The sequence below is a fragment of the Cherax quadricarinatus genome, chromosome 61 (genome assembly GCF_038502225.1).
Source record: "Cherax quadricarinatus isolate ZL_2023a chromosome 61, ASM3850222v1, whole genome shotgun sequence".
Lineage (NCBI taxonomy): Eukaryota > Metazoa > Arthropoda > Malacostraca > Decapoda > Parastacidae > Cherax > Cherax quadricarinatus.
Genome location: NC_091352.1, coordinates 4,540,853 through 4,559,173, shown reverse-complemented (window position 1 = coordinate 4,559,173; position 18,321 = coordinate 4,540,853). Strand labels below are relative to the sequence as shown.

The window sequence follows — 18,321 nt, the reverse complement described above, 5'->3', positions numbered from 1 at the left end:
ATCAAATTCTTCTATAAGTCTTAGTATCTAAATTTTTAATAATTTGAAACATATTTTTAAATTTTAGATAAATATCTGGGAGAAGATGGAACCTGAACCTGACATAATATTGTGTCGTAATATCTGCAGAATATAATTCAAGTGACCTGAATACCTGTCATGACCTGATTGTGGGAGTGTTCACCTTATGTTAGATATTATCTCATGTGTTTATGTATTCTTCATTGTTAATGTTTGTGTTTTAATGTATACTTGTATAGTGAGTGTTTTAATGTATACTTGTATAGTGAGTGTTTTAATGTATACTTGTATAGTGAGTGTTTTAATGTATACTTGTATAGTGAGTGTTTTAATGTATACTTGTATAGTGAGTGTTTTAATGTATACTTGTATAGTGAGTGTTTTAATGTATACTTGTATAGTGAGTGTTTTAATGTATAATTGTATAGTGAGAGTGTTTTAATGACCTGGATGATAGCAGCGGTAGTTTACTGACCTACCTAGATGACCTGGATGATAGCAGCGGTAGTTTACTGACCTACCTAGATGACCTGGATGATAGCAGCAGTAGTTTACTGACCTACCTAGATGACCTGGATGATAGCAGCGGTAGTTTACTGACCTACCTAGATGACCTGGATGATAGCAGCAGTAGTTTACTGACCTACCTAGATGACCTGGATGATAGCAGCAGTAGTTTACTGACCTACCTAGATGACCTGGATGATAGCAGCGGTAGTTTACTGACCTACCTAGATGACCTGGATGATAGCAGCAGTAGTTTACTGACCTACCTAGATGACCTGGATGATAGCAGCGGTAGTTTACTGACCTACCTAGATGACCTGGATGATAGCAGCGGTAGTTTACTGACCTACCTAGATGACCTGGATGATAGCAGCGGTAGTTTACTGACCTACCTAGATGACCTGGATGATAGCAGCGGTAGTTTACTGACCTACCTAGAAGTTATTAGGATCTAGCACACACCTAACTAGATGACTGCAAACAAACGTTGATCTGACGTTCTCTGTTGTGTGTGAACAACCACAACTGTCTGCCGTCTAAACTAACTATTGATCCTTTTGAAAATCTAGAAATTTAGTCAATGAAGGTTGAATTATTCAGCGCCTACTGGAACTACCCGGATATATCATACTATTAATAAATGAAAACTTGCGTACGATAATATACGGCGACTTAAAGTTCAGATGACTAACTTAAATATATATATATATATATATATATATATATATATATATATATATATATATATATATATATCTATATATATATATATATATATATATGCAATAAGATCACAGTAAACAGGTGATTTCAGAATATGCAAAACAACCACTCTGAAAGAATAGAGAAATTCCAAGCGCTTTCGTGACTACTCACATTATCAAGGAACTATGAAAGTAAAGCATCAGAGAAGCTATATAAGGGGTCTGGTCGGCACCTCTATCAGATCCCACAACGGTTTAAACACGTGACGCGCGGCGAGCCAACTTGGAAAGGTCCTTGGCACAACTCACCCCACAAACTAATATATATATATATGTGTGTGTGTGTGTGTGTGTGTGTGTGTATGTGTGTGTGTGTGTGTGCAAAACAACCACTGTGAAAGAATAGAGAAATTCCAAGAGCTTTCGTGACTACTCACATTATCAAGGAACAATGAAAGTAAAGCATCAAAGGAAGGTATATAAAGGGTCTAGCCCACACCTCACTATCAGATCCCACAACAAAGGAACACCTGACACGCCACTCATAAGAAAGGGAACACTGCAGCAGGCCCGCTGGCCCAACTAGACAGGTCCTTCACACAACCCACCAACAAACAATTCTACCAAAGAAATAAGAATTTTAAAAATTATTATTTGTCCAATGTATTATTAAATTCTTCCCAAATTCTATTAATTATAAATGGATCTAATTTATATAAACCAAAGGAAATATTCATATTATTGTCAAAACTGCTTTTTATGAAACAGATTCAATTATATTCCTGTCGACCATGGACTTGCTTGATACTACTTTCTCAACTTTTTGAAAATCAATTGGATGGTTAAAATCTCTTACATGAATAAATAGAGCATTGGAATCTTGTCCAGTTCTAATGCTATATTTATGTTGTTTTAATCTTAGTTCGAGATTTTTACCAGTTTGACAGTAATAAACTTTATGGCAAATTTTACAAGGAATCTTATAGACATATCCATCAGCATTTTGGGGGGAATTCTTTATCAAAAGTTTTTTTTACTGTATCAAGATTTTTTAATACAACTTTAATATTAAAAGTCTTAAGAAGAGAAGGCATATCAACCAAGTTTTCATGGTAAGGGAGAACCAACATATTTTTAGTTGAATAAGGCTGGTTGTCCCTTTTTGGATTGTAAAAAGTATTTCTAGCAACTTTAAAAGATTTATCAATTACATTTCTTGGGTATTTTAAATCATTACCTATTTCATAAATTTTGGATATTTCCTCAACTATGAACTCAGGACTACAAATTCGTAAAGTTCTCAAAAACATTGATGAGAAAACAGACAGTTTGACTCTATCTTGATGCGAGGAATAATAGTGGACATAGGAACAGTTATTTGTAGGTTTTCTGTAAATTTTAAATTTGAATTCATTATTACCCTTAATAATTAAAACATCTAGAAAAGGCAATGAGTTATTTTCCTCAAACTCAACAGTAAAGTTTATAGAATGAGTTAAGTTATTTAATTTGCCAAGGAAATAGTGTATATCTACATTCTTGGGCATAAGACACAAAATATCAACATATCTGAACCATTTTGCTCTGTTAGGGAGGATTGTTTGTTGGTGGGTTGTGTGAAGGACCTGTCTAGTTGGGCCAGCGGGCCTGCTGCAGTGTTCCCTTTCTTATGAGTGGCGTGTCAGGTGTTCCTTTGTTGTGGGATCTGATAGTGAGGTGTGGGCTAGACCCTTTATATACCTTCCTTTGATGCTTTACTTTCATTGTTCCTTGATAATGTGAGTAGTCACGAAAGCGCTTGGAATTTCTCTATTCTTTCACAGTGGTTGTTTTGCATATATATATATATATATATATATATATATATATATATATATATATATATATATATATATATATATATATATATATATATATATATCGTGCCGAATAGGTAAAACTTGCTGTTTGGCTTAAATAGCAATGCTCTTCTTGCCGAACAAGACAAGCGAAAATTTGTGTATGCAATAATTTCGCAAGTCATTCTGAACCTAACGAAAAAATGTATTTCATTGTGTTTGATTATTATTAAATTATTGTAAACTTATCTAAAATATATTTAGATGGATTAGGCTAAATTAAATTGCGCTTGTTATAATAAGGTCAGGTAAGTTTCCTAAGGTACTTTTGGTACAAAATTATTAATTTTTACATTAACACAAATGAAAAAAAAATTATTTTAGACGTATAAGAGAAAATTTTTGAAAGGACATTTACCCCCCCCCCCCAACGTAGTTATTTTTGCATGCATTATTTCTCATGCGGTTCTTGTTATATACACACCGGGAAGCTGTAAAAGCGTAAGGGTTTGGGTACTCACTATCTGGGGTAGTTCCAGACGGTAGTCTCTGCCCCGTCGTAGCCGCACGTCAGTGTTGGCACCAGTGTTGTAGAAGGTGCCACAGTAGGGACACACCTGCCGCAGGCGGGTGTTGCTGCCTTCCATGGTCACTGTTAGGGTCACAGGTCACAGGTCAGGGGAAGGCAGGTCACGAAACTTGCATTCACTTACCTCTCCTCTCCCCCCTCTCTTGTCTCATTTTTCTCCCCTCTCTGCTCTTCCTTTTCTCCCATTTTATGACTTTTCTTCTTCCCCTCCACTTCTCGTCTCTCCTTCTATTGCTCTTCTCTCATCACAACTCTTATACATACACTCTTTAAACACACTGTTATTGCTGTTTCCTCTCCTCCCTTTCTGTCCTTTCATCCCTCCCTCCTTCCCTCCTTCCCTCCTTCCCTCCTTCCCTCCTTCCCTCCCTCCTTCCCTCCTTCCCTCCTTCCCTCCTTCCCTCCTTCCCTCCCTCCCTCCTTCCCTCCTTCCCTCCTTCCCTCCCTCCCTCCTTCCCTCCTTCCCTCCTTCCCTCCTTCCCTCCCTCCCTCCCTTCCCTCCTTCCCTCCCTCCCTCCCCTTCCCCCCCTCCCTCCTTCCCTCCTTCCCTCCCTCCCTCCTCCCTCCCTCCCTCCTTCCCTCCCTCCTCCCTCCCTCCTTCCCTCCCTCCCTCCCTCCTTCCTCCCTCCCTCCTTCCCTCCCTCCCTCCCTCCCTCCCTCCCTCCCTCCTTCCCTCCTTCCTTCCCTCCCTCCCTCTCCTCCCTCCTTCCCTCCCTCCCTCCCTCCCTCCTTCCCTCCTTCCCTCCCTCCCTCCTTCCCTCCCTCCCTCCCTCCCTCCCTCCTTCCCTCCCTCCCTCCCTCCCTCCCTCCCTCCCTCCCTCCCTCCCTCCCTCCCTCCCTCCTTCCCTCCTTCCCTCCCTCCCTCCCTCCCTCCTTCCCTCCCTCCCTCTCTCCTTCCCTCCCTCCCTCCCTCCCTCCCTCCCTTCCCTCCCTCCTTCCCTCCCTCCCTCCCTCCCTCCCTCCCTCCCTCCCTCCCTCCTTCCCTCCCTCCCTCCCTCCCTCCCTTCCCTCTCTCCCTCCTTCCCTCCTTCCTTCCTTCCCTCCTTCCCTCCCTCCCTCTCTCCTTCCCTTCCTCCTTCCCTCCCTCCTTCCCTCCTTCCTTCCCTCCCTCCTTCCCTCCCTCCTTCCCTCCCTCCTTCCCTCCCTCCCTCCCTCCCTCCCTCCCTTCCCTCCCTCCCTCCCTCCCTCCTTCCCTCCCCCTTCCCTCCCTCCCTCCCTCCCTCCCTCCCTCCCTCCCTCCTCCTTCCCTCCCTCCCTCCTTCCCTCCCTCCCTTCCCTCCTCCCTCCTCCCCCTCCCTCCCTCCCTCCCTCCTCCCTCCCTCCCTCCCTCCCTCCCTCCCTCCCTCCTCCCTCCCTCCTTCCCTCCTCCCTCCTTCCCTCCCTCCTTCCCTCCCTCCTTCCCTCCTCCCTCCCTCCGTCCTTCCCTCCTTCCCTCCCTCCTTCCCTCCTTCCCTCCCTCCCTCCCTCCCTCCCTTCCTCCCCCTCCCTCCCTCCTTCCCTCCCTCCCTCCCTCCCTCCTCCCTCCTTCCCTCCCTCCCTCCCTCCTTCCCTCCCTCCCTCCTTCCCTCCTTCCTCCCTTCCTCCCTCCCACCTTCCCTCCCTCTCTACCTCCAACTCTCCCTCCCTACCTCCCTCCCACCCTCCCTCCCTCCCTCTCTACCTCCAACCCTCCCTCCCTCCCTCCCACCCTCCCTCCCTCTCTACCTCCAACCCTCCCTGCCACCCTCCTTCCCTCCTTCCCTCCTTCCCTCCCTCCTTCCCTCCTTCCCTCCCTCCTTCCCTCCCTCCCTCCCTCCTTCCCTCCCTCCATCCCTCCCTCCTTCCCTCCTTCCCTCCCTCCCTCCCTCCCTCCCTCCCTCCCTCCCTCCTTCCCTCCCTCCCTCCCTCCCTCCTTCCCTCCCTCCCTCCCTCCCTCCTCCCTCCTTCCCTCCCTCCCTCCCTCCCTCCCTCCCTCCCTCCCTCCTCCTCCCTCCCTCCCTCCCTCCCTCCCTCCTCCCTCCCTCCCTCCTTCCCTCCCTCCCTCCCTCCCTCCCTCCCTCCCTCCTTCCCTCCCTCCCTCCCTCCTTCCCTCCCTCCCTCCTTCCCTCCTTCCCTCCCTCCCTCCCTCCTTCCCTCCCTCCCTCCCTCCCTCCCTCCCTCCTTCCCTCCCTCCCTCCTTCCCTCCTCCCTCCCTCCCTCCCTCCGTCCCTCCCTCCCTCCTTCCCTTACTCCCTCCTTCCCTCCCTCCCTCCCTCCCTCCTTCCCTCCCTCCCTCCCTCCCTCCTTCCCTCCCTCCTCCCTCCCTCCCTCCTTCCCTCCCTCCCTCCCTCCCTCCCTCCCTCCTTCCCTCCCTCCCTCCCTCCTTCCCTCCCTCCCCCTCCTTCCCTCCCTCCCTCCCTCCCCTCCCTCCTTCCCTCCTCCCTCCCTCCCTCCTTCCCTCCCTCCCTCCTTCCCTCCCTCCCTCCCTCCCTCCTTCCCTCCCTCCTCCCTCCCTCCTTCCCTCCTTCCCTCCCTCCCTCCCTCCCTCCCTCCTTCCCTCCCTCCCTCCTCCCTCCCTCCCTCCCTCCTTCCCTCCCTCCTTCCCTCCATCCCTGCCTCCCTCCATCCCTCCTTCCCTCCCTCCCTCCTTCCCTCCTCCCTCCCTCCCTCCCTCCCTCCCTCCCTCCTCCCTCCCTCCCTCCCTCCTTCCCTCCTTCCCTCCTTCCCTCCCTCCCTCCTTCCCTCCTTCCCTCCCTCCCTCCTCCCTTCCTTCCCTCCCTCCCTCCCTCCCTCCCTCCCTCCCTCCCTCCCTCCCTCCCTCCCTCCTCCCTCCCTCCCTCCCTCCCTCCCTCCCTCCCTCCCTCCCTCCCTCCCTCCCTCCCTCCCTCCCTCCTTCCCTCCCTCCCTCCCTCCCTCCCTCCCTCCTTCCCTCCGTCCCTCCTTCCCTCCTTCCCTCCCTCCCTCCTTCCCTCCTTCCCTCCTTCCCTCCCTCCCTCCCTCCCTCCCTCCCTCCCTCCCTCCCTCCTTCCCTCCCTCCCTCCCTCCTTCCCTCCTTCCCTCCCTCCCTCCTTCCCTCCCTCCCTCCTTCCCTCCCTCCCTCCTTCCCTCCTTCCCTCTCTCCTTCCCTCCCTCCCTCCCTCCCTCCTCCCTCCGTCCCTCCCTCCCTCCTTCCCTCCCTCCCTCCCTTCCCTCCCTCCCTCCCTCCCTCTTTCCCTCCATCCCTCCCTCCCTCCCTCCATCCCTCCCTCCATCCCTCCTTCCCTCCTTCCTTCCCTCCCTCCTCCTCCCTCCTTCCCTCCTTCCCTCCTTCCCTCCCTCCCTCCTTCCCTCCCTCCTTCCCTCCTTCCCTCCCTCCCTCCCTCCCTCCTTACCTCCTTCCCTCCCTCCTTCCCTCCCTCCCTCCTTCCCTTCCTCCCTACCTCCTTCCCTTCCTCCCTCCTTCCCTCCCTCCCTCTTTCCCTCCCTCCTTCCCTCCCTCCTTCCCTCCTTCCCTCCCTCCCTCCTTCCCTCCCTCCTTCCCTCCTTCCCTCCCTCCCTCCCTCCCTCCTTCCCTCCTTCCCTCACTCCTTCCCTCACTCCGTCCCTCCTTCACTCCCTCCTTCCCTACTTCCCTCCCTCTTTCCCTCCCTCCTTCGCTCCTTCCCTCCCTCCCTCCCTCCCTCCTTCCATCCTCCCTCCCTCCTTCCCTCCCTCCTTCCCTCCTTCCCTCCCACCCTCCATCCCTCTTTCCCTCCTTCCCTCCCTCCTTCCCTCCATCCCTCCATCCCTCCCTCCTTCCCTCCCTCCCTCCCTCCCTCCTTCCCTCCTTCCCTCCTTCCGTCCCTCCCTCCTTCCCTCCTTCCCTCCCTCCTTCCCTCCTTCCCTCCCTCCTTCCCTCCCTCCTTCCCTCCCTCCCTCCTTCCCTCCCTCCTTCCTTCCCTCCCTACCTCCTTCCCTCCCTCCCTCCGTCACTCCCTCCCTCCCTCCCTCCTTCCCTCCCTCCCTCCTTCCCTCCCTCCCTCCCTCCAGACACTATGGTTGTAGCTGTGACTCTCAGTGAATCATTTATACAATCAATAACAATCACTTGCCATCACTATACATGTAGGTCACTGTATGTGTGTATGTGCTCACCTAATTGTGGTTACAGGGGTCGATTCATAGCTCCTGGTCCCGCACGCACACTTATAGTAACAAATGCAAAGTCTTACAGACCATGTAATGTAAGAGAAGACCGGAAACAGAGAAGAGGTACTCATTACTCAAAAATCAATCAAAAAGAAAGCTCTGGGGTAAACATCACACTTAACATATCACCAGAAGTGCACATCAACCGCATAACTGCAGAACCTCACAACTGGGTTCAGAGGCCTACAGAACCTCCAAGAACACGACACACGTGAGGCCTAACATAGAGTCCGCACCACCACCATGAAACCCACACCTCATAACTTAAATTACTAACCTAATGCAACTGAACTATGAGGAGAGACTAAAATAACTGGATATGACCATTAACCTAACTTTGTTCAATAATAATAATAATAATAATAATAATAACAACACAAATAATAGTGATAATAAACTGTGCTGCTGAACAAAAATAAAAAAACTAAAACAAATTAGATACATAAAACAGTTGGACGTCACGGCTGACGTCACAGCTGACGTCACGGCTGACGTCACGGCTGACGTCACGGCTGACGTCACAAACCTGCTATAAATATCAACGTTGTCTTGGATCTTACATTAATTACAGGATCAATAATATATATAACAGAATATTTATCTACAAAATTAACCTTCGAATTAACAGCCTAAAATATTAACTTATTTATATTAGGTTTATTATTATTATTATTATTATTATTATTATTATTATTATTATTATTATTCGCCGGCATTCTCCCGGCCCGGGCCTTTTACAAGTGGTGGCCCGGGCCTTTTACAAGTGGTGGCCCGAGCCTTTTACAAGTGGTGGCCCGGGCCTTTTACAAGTGGTGGCCCGAGCCTTTTACAAGTGGTGGCCCGAGCCTTTTACAAGTGGTGGCCCGAGCCTTTTACAAGTGGTGGCCCGAGCCTTTTACAAGTGGTGGCCCGAGCCTTTTACAAGTGGTGGCCCGAGCCTTTTACAAGTGGTGGCCCGGGCCTTTTACAAGTGGTGGCCCGGGCCTTTTACAAGTGGTGGCCCGAGCCTTTTACAAGTGGTGGCCCGAGCCTTTTACAAGTGGTGGCCCGAGCCTTTTACAAGTGGTGGCCCGAGCCTTTTACAAGTGGTGGCCCGAGCCTTTTACAAGTGGTGGCCCGGGCCTTTTACAAGTGGTGGCCCGAGCCTTTTACAAGTGGTGGCCCGAGCCTTTTACAAGTGGTGGCCCGGGCCTTTTACAAGTGGTGGCCCGGGCCTTTTACAAGTGGTGGTCCGGGCCTTTTACAAGTGGTGGTCCGGGCCTTTTACAAGTGGTGGTCCGGGCCTTTTACAAGTGGTGGCCCGAGCCTTTTACAAGCGGTGGCCCTGGCCTTTTACAAGTGGCGGCTCGGGCCTTTTACAAGCGGTGGCCCGGACCTTTTACAAGGGGTGGCCCCGGGCCTTTTACAAGTGGTGGCCCGGGCCTTTTACAAGTGGCGGCCCGGGCCTTTTACAAGTGGTGGCCCGGGCCTTTTGGTGGCGGACCGGGGTGGCGGCCCGGGCAAGTGGTGGCCCGGGCCTTTTACAAGTGGTGGCCCGGGCCTTTTACAAGCCTTTTACAAGTGGCCCGGGTCCGGGCCTTTTACAAGTGGTGGCCTTTTACAAGTGGTGGTCCGGGCCTTTTACAAGTGGTGGCCCGGGCCTTTTACAAGTGGTGGCCCGGGCCTTTTACAAGTGGTGGTCCGGGCCTTTTACAAGTGGTGGCCCGGGCCTTTTACAAGTGGTGGTCCGGGCCTTTTCAAGTGGTGGTCCGGGCCTTTTACAAGTGGTGGCCCGGGCCTTTTACAAGTGGTGGTCCGGGCCTTTTACAAGTGGTGGCCCGGGCCTTTTACAAGTGGTGCTCCGGGCCTTTTACAAGTGGTGGCCCGGGCCTTTTACAAGTGGTGGCCCGGGCCTTTTACAAGTGGTGGCCCGGGCCTTTTACAAGTGGTGGCCCGGGCCTTTTATAAGTGGTGGCCCGGCCTTGACTCCCTCTTTAGGGAGTGTCTGAGACCTAAGTCTGCTATGGGAGGAGGCACAAGGACCTCCTCATCTTTGGGACCAACTGTCCCCAGGCCTAGCCACAAGCAAGGCCTCACTGGTCTGCCATCCCCGCCACAAGGTGTCATGCCCCCCACAAGGTGTCATGCCGGCCACAAGGTGTCATCCCCGCCACAAGGTGTCATCCCCGCCACAAGGTGTCATCTCCACCCCAAGGGGTCATCCCCGCCACAAGGTGTCATCCCCGCCACAAGGTGTCATCCCCGCCACACGGTGTCATCCCCGCCACAAGGTGTCATCCCCGCCACAAGGTGTCACCCCCGCCACAAGGTGTCATCCCCGCCACAAGGTGTCATCCCCGCCACAAGGTGTCATCCCCGCCACAAGGTGTCACCCCCGCCACAAGGTGTCATCCCCGCCACAAGGTGTCATCCCCGCCACAAGGTGTCATCCCCGCCACAAGGTGTCATCCCTGCCACAAGGTGTCACCCCCGCCACAAGGTGTCATCCCCGCCACAAGGTGTCATCCCCGCCACAAGGTGTCATCCCCGCCACAAGGTGTCATCCCCGCCACAAGGTGTCATCCCCGCCACAAGGTGTCATCCCCGCCACAAGGTGTCACCCCCGCCACAAGGTGTCATCCCTGCCACAAGGTGTCACCCCCGCCACAAGGTGTCATCCCCGCCACAAGGTGTCATCCCCGCCACAAGGTGTCATCCCCGCCACAAGGTGTCACCTACCCTACAAGGGATGGGCATACCTGGAGGTTACCTGGAGGTTATTCCGGGGATCAACGCCCCCGCGGCCCGGTCCATGACCAGGCCTCCCGATGGATCAGGGCCTGATCAACTAGGCTGTTACTGCTGGCCGCACGCAGTCCGACGTACGAGCCACAGCCCGGCTGATCCGGCACTGACTTTAGGTATCTGTCCAGCTCTCTCTTGAAGGCAGCCAGGGGTTTATTGGCAATTCCCCTAATGCTTGATGGGAGGCTGTTGAACAGTTTTGGGCCCCGGACACTTATGGTGTTTTCTCTTAGTGTACCAATGGCGCCCCTACTTTTTATTGGCGGCATTTTGCATCGCCTGCCCAGTCTTTTACTTTCGTAGGGAGTGATTTCTGTGTGCAGATTTGGGACCATTCCTTCCAACATTTTCCAAGTGTAGATTATGATATATCTCTCCCTCCTGCGTTCCAACGAGTACAAGTCAAGTGCTTCCAAGCGTTCCCAGTAGTTAAGGTGCTTGACAGAACTTATACGTGCAGTAAAGGATCTCTGTACACTCTCTAGATCTGCGATTTCACCTGCTTTGTATGGAGATGTTAATGTACAGCAGTATTCCAGCCTAGAGAGAACAAGTGATTTGAAAAGGATCATCATGGGCTTGGCATCTCTCGTTTTGAAAGTTCTCATTATCCATCCTATCATTTTCTTTGCACGTGCGATCGTGGCACTGTTGTGATTCTTGAAAGTGAGATCCTCAGACATTACTACTCCCAGGTCCCTTACATTATTTTTCCGCTCTATTGTATGGCCGGAGTCAGTAGTATACTCTGTTCTAGTTATTATCTCCTCCAGTTTTCCATAACGGAGTAGTTGGAATTTGTCCTCATTGAACATCATATTGTTTACCGTTGCCCACTGGAAAACTTTGTTTATATCTTCTTGGAGGTTAACCGCGTCCTCAGCAGATGACAGCCTCATGCAGATCCTAGTATCATCCGCAAAGGATGATACGGTGCTGTGGTGTATATCTCTGTCTTTGTCTGATATGAGGATAAGGAATAAGATGGGGGCGAGTACTGTGCCTTGTGGAACAGAGCTCTTCACTATGGCAGCCTCCGATTTAACTCTGTTGACCACTACTCTTTGTGTTCGATTTGTTAGGAAGTTGAAGATCCATCTCCCCACTTTCCCAGTTATTCCTTTAGCACGTATTTTATGGGCTATTACACCATGATCGCATTTGTCAAATGCTTTTGCAAAGTCTGTGTATATTACATCTGCATTCTGATTTTCTTCCAGTGCATCCAAGGCCATGTCATAGTGATCCAGTAGTTGTGAGAGGCAGGAGCGACCTGCCCTGAACCCATGTTGCCCTGGATTGTGCAGATTTTGGGAATCCAGGTGATTTGCAATCCTGCTTCTTAGCAGTCTTTCAAAGATTTTTATGATGTGGGACGTCAGAGCTATTGGTCTATAGTTCTTAGCTAATGCTTTGCTGCCACCTTTATGGAGCGGGGCTATATCCGTTGTTTTAAGTGACTGTGGAATTTCACCCATGTCCAAGCTCCTCCTCCATAGTGTACTTAGGGCACGCGAGAGGGGTTTCTTGCAGTTCTTAATGAAAACAGAGTTCCACGAGTCTGGGCCCGGGGCTGAGTGCATAGGCATGTTGTCAATGGCTTTTTCGAAATCTATCGGAGTTAGGGTAATGTCGGAAATCTGGCATACATTTATGGAGCTTTGAGGCTCATTCATGAAGAAATCATTTAGGTCGTCGATCCTCAGACCGATTAGTGGTTCACTAAACACAGAGTCGTACTGGGATTTCAATATTTCACTCATTTCCTTGTTGTCGTCTGTGTAAGTCCCATCCTGTCTGAGTAAGGGCCCGATACTAGATGTGGTATTTGCCTTGTTTTTGGCATATGAAAAGAAATATTTTGAATTTCTTTCAATTTCACTAATAGCTTTAAGCTCCTCCTGCCTCTCCTGGTTCCTGTAAGAGTCATTTAGCTTAAGTTCGATAGTTTCCACTTCCCTGGTCAGCGCCTCCTTTTGTGTATCAGATATTCTAGCACTCCTGAGGAGCTCAGTGACTCTTCGTCGTCTTCTGTAGAGGGAGCGTCTTTTTCTCTCCAGTTTACTCCTGCTCTTCTTCTTTCTTAGGGGAATATGCCTAGAACATGCTTCGGCTACCAGGAAGTTGATCCTTTCAAGGCACTGGTTTGGATCCATGTCATTTAAGACATCTTCCCAACATGTTTCGTTTAGGACATGGTTTACTTGGTCCCAGTTGATGTTCTTGTTGTTGAAATTGTATTTTGTGAAGACACCTTCACAGGTACATGCATTCTGCTGTTCAGGACCCCTATGCATGTACGTCTGGACTTCGATTAGATTGTGATCAGAATTAGTTGTTTTTGATATTCTTATGTCTCTTATCAGGTCCTCATTATTTGTGAAGATAAGGTCAAGTGTGTTTTCTAGTCTTGTTGGCTCCACTATCTGCTGGCTTAAGGTGTGTTTTTCGCAGAGACTTAGTAGCTCATGTGTGTGTGACCTTTCATCTGCGCTACCTCCGGGGATTGTTTCAGCTATAACATTATTTGCTACATTCTTCCATTTTGTATGCCTTAGGTTGAGATCACCAAGCAGTAAGATGTTTGGGGATGGAGCTGGAAGGTTTTCCAAACAGTAATCGATTTTCAGTAGCTGTTCCTTGAACTGTTGGGATGTTGCATCTGGTGGCTTGTATACAACCACAATGACTAGGTTTTGGTTCTCGATCTTTACTGATAGAACTTCAACTACCTCATTTGTGGTGTTCAGCAACTCCGTGCAGATAAGGGACTCTTTGACATACAGGCCAACCCCCCCTTGTTGCCTGTTTTTTCTGTCGCATCTAAAAAGGTTGTAACCACTTATCCATATTTCACTGTCAAAGTGATCTTTTGTGTGAGTCTCTGTGAAGGCTGCAAACATTGCATTAGACTCCACTAGAAGTCCACTGATAAAAGGTATTTTGTTGTTGGTGGATGGCTTAAGGCCCTGTATATTAGCAAATATGAACGAGGTTGTATTCTGTGTTTGTTGGGGGGATTTTGTTATTGGCATCAGTAGTTGTAATTCTGGAGGGCCATGGGTGGCCACTGGCTGCGCCTCCATGGTGCTGGTTTAGGTTTATAATTCAAAATTTCGCCTCATTCATAAAACTTTAGTTTTGGATGTAGTTATATTAATGTAAATTATTGTTATATTGATCAAATATACATAATGTACAGTGAATTATATACAAGAAAGAATGTTGTGGAATCTGCCGGATTTCACTGTAAGAACTCATCCAGTGACGTCATGTAGCCAGTGACGTCATGTAGCAAGTGACGTCACGATGCCTCTAGTGACGTCACCATGTCAACAAAGGGAGGGAGGGAGAATGTCACTGTTGATTCATCAATACCTGGCGTTGCTGTGTGGTTGCAGGGGTCGAATCACAGCTCCTGGCCCTCGTGTGTCTGTAGTCATATGCACATACGTTCACCGGCAGTCACTTATATGTGTACATTTGCGGTCACATAACCATGTGTACATTAGCAATTGCATGTACAGGTGTACACTAGTAGTCCTGTGCACGTGTGTACACTAGCAGTGTCCCATACATGTGTACTCTCATACACATGTGTACTCTCATACACATGTGTACTCTCGTGCACAGTCATGCATACCCTAGTACACATGTATCATACATACACAGATATACTCTCATAAACACAAGTATAATCCCATACATTCATATGTATACCCATCATCACTGTTGACATGACATATAGTTATCACCGTTGACATGACCTATAATAATCACTGTTGACATGACCTATAATTATCACTGTTGACATGACCTATAGTTATCACTGTTGACATGACCTATAGTTATCACTGTTGACATGACCTATAATTATCACTGTTGACATGACCTATAATTATCACTGTTGACATGACCTATAATTATCACTGTTGACATGACCTATAGTTATCACTGTTGACATGACCTATAATTATCACTGTTGACATGACCTATAATTATCACTGTTGACATGACATATAGTTATCACCGTTGACATGACCTATAATAATCACTGTTGACATGACCTATAATTATCACTGTTGACATGACCTATAGTTATCACTGTTGACATGACCTATAGTTATCACTGTTGACATGACCTATAATTATCACTGTTGACATGACCTATAATTATCACTGTTGACATGACCTATAGTTATCACTGTTGACATGACCTATAGTTATCACTGTTGACATGACCAATAATTATCACTGTTGACATGACCTATAATTATCACTGTTGACATGACCTATAGTTATCACTGTTGACATGACCTATAATTATCACTGTTGACATAACCTATAATTATCACTGTTGACATGACCTATAATTATCACTGTTGACATTACCTATAATTATCACTGTTGACATGACCTATAATTATCACTGTTGACATGACCTATAATTATCACTGTTGACATGACCTATAATTATCACTGTTGACATGTCCTATAATTATCACTGTTGACATGACCTATAATTATCACTGTTGACATGACCTATAGTTATCACTGTTGACATGACCTATAGTTATCACTGTTGACATGACCTATAATTATCACTGTTGACATGACCTATAATTATCACTGTTGACATGACCTATAATTATCACTGTTGACATGACCTATAATTATCACTGTTGACATGACCTATAATTATCACTGTTGGCATGACCTATAATTATCACTGTTGACATGTCCTATAATTATCACTGTTGACATGACCTATAATTATCACTGTTGACATGACCTATAGTTATCACTGTTGACATGACCTATAGTTATCACTGTTGACATGACCTATAATTATCACTGTTGACATGACCTATAATTATCACTGTTGACATGACCTATAGTTATCACTGTTGACATGACCTATAGTTATCACTGTTGACATGACCAATAATTATCACTGTTGACATGACCTATAATTATCACTGTTGACATGACCTATAGTTATCACTGTTGACATGACCTATAATTATCACTGTTGACATGACCTATAATTATCACTGTTGACATGACCTATAATTATCACTGTTGACATTACCTATAATTATCACTGTTGACATGACCTATAATTATCACTGTTGACATGACCTATAATTATCACTGTTGACATGACCTATAATTATCACTGTTGACATGTCCTATAATTATCACTGTTGACATGACCTATAATTATCACTGTTGACATGACCTATAATTATCACTGTTGACATGTCCTATAATTATCACTGTTGACATGACCTATAATTATCACTGTTGACATGACCTATAATTATTACTGTTGACATGACCTATAATTATCACTGTTGACATGACCTATAATTATCATTGTTGACATGACCTATAATTATCATTGTTGACATGACCTATAATTATCACTGTTGACATAACCTATAATTATCACTGTTGACATAACCTATAATTATCACTGTTGACATGACCTATAATTATCACTGTTGACATAACCTATAATTATCACTGTTGACATGACCTATAATTATCACTGTTGACATGACCTATAATTATCACTGTTGACATAACCTATAATTATCACTGTTGACATAACCTATAATTATCACTGTTGACATGACCTATAATTATCACTGTTGACATGACCTATAATTATCACTGTTGACATGACCTATAATTATCATTGTTGACATGACCTATAATTATCACTGTTGACATAACCTATAATTATCACTGTTGACATAACCTATAATTATCACTGTTGACATGACCTATAATTATCACTGTTGACATAACCTATAATTATCACTGTTGACATGACCTATAATTATCACTGTTGACATGACCTATAATTATCACTGTTGACATGACCTATAATTGTTGTTGTTGCTGCTGGTGGTGGTGGTGGTCGTGTTGTTGTTGTTGGTGATGGTGGGGGTGGTGGTCGTGTTGTTGTTGGTAGTGGTCGTGTTGTTGTTGGTGGTGGTGATGGTCGTGTTGTTGTTGTTGGTGGTGGTGGTCGAGTTGTTGTTGTTGGTGGTGGTGGTCGTGTTGTTGTTGGTGGTGGTGGTCGTGTTGTTGTTGGTGGTGGTCGTCGTGTTGTTGTTGGTGGTGGTGGTCGTGTTGTTGTTGTTGGTGGTGGTCGTCGTGTTGTTGTTGGTGGTGGTGGTCGTGTTGTTGTTGGTGGTGGTGGTGGTCGTGTTGTTGTTGTTGGTGGTGGTCGTCGTGTTGTTGGTGGTGGTGGTCGTGTTGTTGTTGGTGGTGGTGGTGGTCGTGTTGTTGGTGGTGGTGGTGGTCGTTTTGTTGTTGGTGGTGGTCGTGTTGTTGTTGGTGGTGGTCGTCGTGTTGTTGTTGGTGGTGGTCGTGTTGGTGGTGGTGGTCGTGTTGTTGTTGGCGGTGGTGGTGGTCGTGTTGTTGTTGTTGGTGGTGGTGGTCGTGTTGTTGTTGGTGGTGGTGGTCGTGTTGTTGGTGGTGGTGGTGGTGGTCGTGTTGTTGGTGGTCGTGTTTGTAGATGAATGGTTCAGAGAACCGACATGTTGATAAATTAGGTGGTCGTGTTGTTGTTGGTGGTAGTGGTGGTGGTCGTGTTGTTGGTGGAGACCTGGACCTGGACCTGGAGAGAGTTCCGGGGGTCAACGCCCCCGCGGCCCGGTCTGTGACCAGGCCTCCTGGTGGTGGTGGTCGTGTTGTTGTTGGTGGTGGTCGTGTTGTTGTTGGTGGTGGTGGTGGTGGTAGTGGTGTTGTTGTTGTTGGTGGTAGTGTTGTTGTTGTTGGTGGTCGTGTTGTTGTTGGTGGTGGTCGTGTTGTTGTTGGTGGTGGTCGTGTTGTTGTTGGTGGTGGTCGTGTTGTTGTTGGTGGTGGTCGTGTTGTTGTTGGTGGTGGTCGTGTTGTTGTTGGTGGTGGTCGTGTTGTTGTTGGTGGTGGTCGTGTTGTTGTTGTTGGTGGTGGTGGTGGTCTTGTTGTTGGTGGTGGTGGTCGTGTTGTTGGTGGTGGTGGTGGTCGTGTTGTTGTTGTTGGTGGTGGTGGTCGTGTTGTTAGTGGTGGTGGTCGTCGTGTTGTTGGTGGTGGTGGTCGTGGTGTTGCTCTTGTTGTTGTTGGTGGTGGTCGTGTTGTTGTTGGTGGTGGTGGTGGTCGTGTTGTTGTTGGTGGTGGTGGTGGTCGTGTTGTTGTTGGTGGTGGTGGTGGTCGTGTTGTTGGTGGTGGTGGTGGTCGTGTTGTTGTTGGTGGTGGTGGACGTGTTGTTGTTGTTGGTGGTGGTCGTGTTGTTGGTGGTGGTGGTCGTGTTGTTGTTGTTGGTGGTGGTGGTGGTCGTGTTGTTGGTGGTGGTGGTCGTGTTGTTGGTGGTGGTGGTGGACGTGTTGTTGTTGTTGGTGGTGGTCGTGTTGTTGGTGGTGGTGGTGGTCGTGTTGTTGTTGGTGGTGGTCGCCGTGGTGTTGTTGCTGTTGTTGTTGGTGGTGGTGGTCGTGTTATTGTTGTTGGTGGTGGACGTGTTGTTGTTGTTGGTGGTGGTCGTGTTGTTGGTGGTGGTGGTCGTGTTGTTGTTGTTGGTGGTGGTGGTGGTCGTGTTGTTGGTGGTGGTGGTCGTGTTGTTGGTGGTGGTGGTCGTGTTGTTGTTGTTGGTGGTGGTCGTCGTGTTGTTAGTGGTGACGGTGGTCGTGGTGTTGCTCTTGTTGTTGGTGGTGGTGGTCGTGTTGTTGTTGGTGGTGGTGGTGGTCGTGTTGTTGGTGGTGGT

The 18,321-nt window shown here is 48.1% G+C and overlaps 1 protein-coding gene across 1 annotated transcript in view; it reads right to left on the bottom strand.

The window, feature by feature from the left end:
- The window catches only part of LOC128699520 (probable E3 ubiquitin-protein ligase HECTD2), a 97,066-nt gene that overhangs the window by 20,912 nt on the left and 57,833 nt on the right, over positions 1–18,321 (bottom strand). The window contains exon 3 of the mRNA XM_070098173.1: positions 3,592–3,722. Within this exon, the coding sequence (XP_069954274.1) occupies positions 3,592–3,722 (131 nt within the window). The remainder of the gene's footprint in view (positions 1–3,591; positions 3,723–18,321) is intronic.